At 40.3% G+C, this 5175-nt stretch overlaps 1 protein-coding gene across 3 annotated transcripts in view; it reads left to right on the top strand.

Moving 5' to 3' along the window:
- gak (cyclin G associated kinase) overlaps positions 1-2839 on the top strand; it is a 23553-nt gene extending 20714 nt beyond the window's left edge. For all 3 annotated transcript variants that reach the window (XM_020598251.1, XM_020598249.1, XM_020598252.1), the window contains 5 exons: positions 366-452; positions 617-877; positions 1062-1210; positions 1560-1736; positions 1900-2839. In XM_020598251.1, the coding sequence (XP_020453907.1) occupies positions 366-452; positions 617-877; positions 1062-1210; positions 1560-1736; positions 1900-2001 (776 nt within the window). In that variant the 3' untranslated portion in view covers positions 2002-2839. The remainder of the gene's footprint in view (positions 1-365; positions 453-616; positions 878-1061; positions 1211-1559; positions 1737-1899) is intronic.
- Positions 2840-5175: the final 2336 nt, after the last annotated feature.

Raw genomic sequence — 5175 nt, 5'->3', positions numbered from 1 at the left:
ACCCTTATGCTTGAACATGGTGTTCATTATGGACAAACTGTGACTAGCACAGAAGTCCAATAACAAAACACCACTCGGGTTCAGATCGGGGGGGTCGTTCCTCCCAATCACGCCCCTCCAGGTGTCACTGTTGCTGCCCACGTGGGCGTTGAAGTCCCCCAGTAGAACAACGGAGTCCCCAGTCGGGGCCTTTTCCAGCACCCCTCCCAGGGACTCCAAGAAGGCCGGGTACTCTACACTGCCATGGGTGAAGGGATTTGTGTCAGACCTAAAATTTACTGAGCACTACAATTTCGCGGGTTTGTACACAGTCTTAAAAACTACAAATCCAGGAAATTCAAACTCGCATGTTTTTGTGTCTGCAGCATCTGGCATGTCTTCTATGTCAAAGGCCAAGTCTCAGAGCTTTGATCCTTTTGCTGACCTAGGAAACCTGGGCTCAGATTTACCAGGTAAGAGGCTTGGTCTAATATCAGCTATCTGTAATGGTGCTACTGTGCTGACATTAAGCAGTGATCCAAAATGGGGGAAATGACATTAAAAGAGAAAAACTTGACTTGAAATGTACTAAATTTATCTCAAGTAATTAATTATCATTCCGTCGGGTTTCATATAGGTTCCTCCACCAGTAATTTGTCTGGGCCAAAGGCTCCCTCCTCCTCCAATGTTAAGCCTCAAGCCCAGCCCTGGCAGTCTGGAAGACCCAATTCGGCTCAGAAAAAACCTTGGACACATGGATCAGGACCTGGCCCCACACCCAAAGCGTCCTCAGCATCTCAGCCTGCAGGCATACAGCCCACCAAGCCCAACTACAACCTTAACTTCTCTAGTGTCATTGGTGGGAGAGAGGAGAGAGGAGTTCGTGGGCCTGGATTTGGTATAAAACATTTGTCATGTCTCTAGTCTGAAGTGTGGTGTAAATTCTTCTAGGGAATTGAATCATAGTACAGGAAAATTGAGCAAATGTTCAGTTAAAAAAAAGATTCTGTCATGCCCACACACATATTTCCGCACAGTTTCCATTTCAGATCTTAATTCCTCTGTCCTGTATTGTAACAAAGGCCCCAGGCCAAAGGTGAAGGAGGATGATTTTGAAGACCTGCTGTCAACTCAAGGTTTTGCCTCTAAGACTGATAAGAAGGAACCAAGGACCATTGCTGAAATGCGAAGACAGGAGATCACAAAAGATATGGATCCACTTAAATTACAGGTAATAAATAAGGATATGTTACACTCTGAACAACACAAACACTATTCAGAAATAATCCTTGAGTAAATGCAATGCAGATAAAATGCTTTTGCTTGTCACTGGATGGTCAGCAGTTCAGTCTTTAGATTAGCAGGATAAATCTGTTGGAGAGCAAGTGAAAGAACAGTGTTCATCTTTCTCATATTACCACTAGTGAGGTGTGCTTGAGCCAGGTCTTTTACTGGGCAGCTTCCAGGTGTGAACATGTATAAAGTGTGAACATAGTGTTCCTGAAAAGCAGCTCTTAGCAAAATGTCCCTAAATAAATGAGCATTAAAACATGCTGAAAAGTTTTATTGTCGTGCTGCAGATCTTGGACTGGATTGAGGGGAAGGAGCGAAACATTCGAGCACTGCTGTCGACTCTGCACACGGTGCTGTGGGAGGGTGAAACCCGCTGGAAGCCTGTGGGAATGGCTGACTTGGTGACACCCGACCAGGTGAAGAAGTATTACAGGAAGGCTGTGCTGGTTGTCCATCCAGATAAGGTACAGTATGCCAGGTCAGGAATAAAAGCAAACATCCTCTTCTAAAACAGTGACAAGGCTGAATTGTAGACCTTTTATCATGAAGGCTGTTTTCAACAAGATTAATAACTCAAAGCTCAAATGTTCTTTCTTCTTTGCTAATATGTAAATGCTTGCTTTGCAGGCAACAGACCAGCCTTATGAACAGTACGCTAAGATGATCTTCATGGAACTGAGCGACGCCTGGTCAGAGTTTGAGAACCAGGGATCCAAAGCACTGTTCTAAAGCACTGGTTTGGGTCCCAGCTAGACCAGACCAGACTGGACTGGGTTGGCCTAACCAAAGGGTTAGACTGGGCCAGATTGGACAGGACTGAGCCCACATTGGGCCTTGGGGACACAGAGCCTCTGAGAGGTGTCCTCTCTACCGTTCCCTTCACTCCCTTCTTCCTTCTTTACTTTCTTCTGCTTCTACAGTCATTGAAAAAGACCTTTTGCCTCAAGTCTGGCTTTACTGAAAATGTCCTCACTGGTTCATAAGTAGACAGTTAAATAAACATCGTGATCATTCTTAAACTCACTGCCTACCTGTAAAACTGCCTGAGTGGTGCTGCAAACATCAGGATTGAGAAAAGGGTGACAATCACATGAAGAAAACAAAATGGAAAAGAAATCAGATAATATGAGGACTTGAAAACCACCGGGATGATTATCATGACAGTGATATTCAGACTGAAAGATTAAGTGGCCCAACACTAATAAAATGCTGGGAAATGTCTCTGCGGCTGGTAAGTTTGTCGTTTGTGTATGCCATTTTTGCAAACAACCAGTCATTTAGCTGAGCGAAACATTTCTGTAAATGTTTCAGCATGCCAGAACAACATGGAAGTTTGCAAAATATCAATTGAAGGTTATATTTTTAAGCTTAGCTGTCTCAAAACAAATTGTGGATGAAGCTTGGAATGTACCTTCCACAGCAGCCAGTGGACAAAAACCTCCTATCTTGCCTCTAATGCAAAAGCAGGATTTTGAAACATGGCAGATCTGCTGATACTACCCTATTAATACACTGAAGCATTCTGCTGCACCTTTTGGGGTTAACACTTGGCTGGGTTTGTTCTTGAGCCAACACTACTTGTGCTGCTTCTGTCTTGACAGTTATTGCTACACACCACACTCCACAGACTGATGATAAAACCTGCACCCTAAACGTCTGACTTCTGACGAAAGAGCCGAACTTGTTTCTGAACACCTAAGTGGGTAGTCTACTGCTTGAAGTGCTCTTTGAATTCCATCCACTCGGGCTGCACTGTGTAGCTTAACTGCATGCTCTACCACACCAAACCTCTTAAGACAGCAGGAGAGTGGTGTGTTTGACATCGAACCAGGGTCGTCCAACGGGGCTCTTTTATTGAAGTGCTCTTTTTTCTTGTAGCCAGCGCTCACACTGCTCATTGCTTTTGAGCATCTTTGTCATCACTGTCATTAATAACGCCTCTCTCTGTCTCTGTAAGTCCCACCCATCTCCAGTGCCTAATTCAGTGGACATGTTTTTTTGTGTTTGTGCATAGGACATCAAAAAGTGAAGGAATGAAAAGAGAATATGTTGATTTAATTTAGTTTTATTGTAGGGTTTGTGGGGAAGGGGCTTCACTCTGTGTTTGTGTTGAGGTTTTTGTCAGTTAATCGTCACTTGTGTAAATATAAAATATCCTCATCCATCAAGCAGCTTTAAGATTAGGATTGTGTGAATGGTGATGTGACTGCATGTGCTCATCGAGCGGAGGAAAATGATGAAATCTTGTTGGACGTTTTCTTGTCTTCAATCACAGTCTTTTCTTTATTAGTTTAAATTCTTTTTTTTCCAGTATTTATTTTTGGGGATGTTTGTCTCCTCAAAAATCATTCCATCTTTTGCCCTTTATTTGTTTTTTTTAATTTTGCATTTTACCTCATAGACCAGTCAAATCACCTGTGTTCTTATGTTTTTTGGGGGGGGGGGGTATAATGACATGTATTCAAGCATATTAATGACACAAGTAAAACAAAATCAGATAATATATAAGTGGAGCGTGCTGAGTGCAAGTTGGACAGTGAGCCTCTGTTGCTGTTTTCATTCCAAAGCTAATTCTTAAAACGAATGTGCTTTTACAAATATGTATCCTCTCTGTTGTAATGTGGTATGTTTGTCATTCGTCTGTTCACTCTATTATTTAGTTTTTTACTTTTCGTGTTTCTTCTTAATGCACTTGTTGCTTCTCTTTTGCATTTTGACATTCTGTTAAAATTCCAACATGAGGGGCCAGTAAAGTCATTTGAAATGACCACAGTATAACGATCATAGTATAAAGAGGGGGGACTGCAAAGCTACATATTGGCATTGTTTATACCAAATTACATCATACTAATATGAATGTAGATTTCATTGAAAAAAAATTAAAAATCTTTTGATCTGAGGCAAATATTTAGTTTTGTCTTTATTTTGAGGAGTTACAGCGACAAGTTGATGCTACCACCAATTCATTCATCAGCACTGTTTGTTTATGATAATGTGTTATGAATTAACCAGCTCAATTGTCCCTAGACTACAAATTCTAAAATAAAAGTCTACTTGACAGTCGTCACACCCAACAAATAAGCATCTGGGTTAACATAACCTTTTTTCTGTTTAACCGCTAAATATTCCCTCAAATGAAACCTGAAACCCTTCAGCTACAATTACCGATCCAACATTAATTTTACCTCCCATGGTCCAACAGCACTGCAGTTGTTACATAATCAGCATTTTGGTGTTTCATTGCTTTATTTGAAAATTAGTCATGATGTAAACATAAGAGCTTCAAAGATCTTTCACAGAAGTTGCATCACTAAAGATTTTTTTTCAGTACAGAAGTAACCTGAAAAACTCAAAATATATATTTTACATATAACATTCTCTTGTTCTATGACAAGATTAATGCATTTCTAACTTTTTCTTATAGCCTGAAACTGTATCAAAAGTGAAAAACATTCTTAAACACCACAATAAGCTACAGTACAGCTTTATTTCAAATTTAGAGTAAGTCAGACCATCACACAGTCCATTAGTGATCCTCATCACCAGACTATATCACACCTCCCTGCAGAACACAAACTTTGAACAAAAACTCTATCACATCATATGGTCTATACAAAATGATTTTTTTTAAAGAGAAAGTGAGGATTTGATTTGATTTATTCTATCAAGCATGTAAAGACAGTTGATATGTCAACACACATAATTTTACACATATCCAACAAATGCTAATCCAATATCAATTTGCTTATACCTAGTACATGCTTGAATGGAGTAGGAAGAAGTCAGACTTATCCAGTCCTACCCCATGACATCATCTTACCATCATTGGTTTGCAAGCAGTATCTCTACATAAATAATTATCTTCTACACCACACAAGTAATATACTAAAAAAATTATAACAG

The sequence above is a fragment of the Monopterus albus genome, unplaced genomic scaffold (assembly GCF_001952655.1).
Source record: "Monopterus albus unplaced genomic scaffold, M_albus_1.0 scaffold37.1, whole genome shotgun sequence".
In the NCBI taxonomy this organism is placed as follows: Eukaryota; Metazoa; Chordata; class Actinopteri; order Synbranchiformes; family Synbranchidae; genus Monopterus; species Monopterus albus.
The sequence above is the reverse complement of the archived record's forward strand: the minus strand, read 5'-3'. Positions and strand labels throughout refer to the sequence as shown.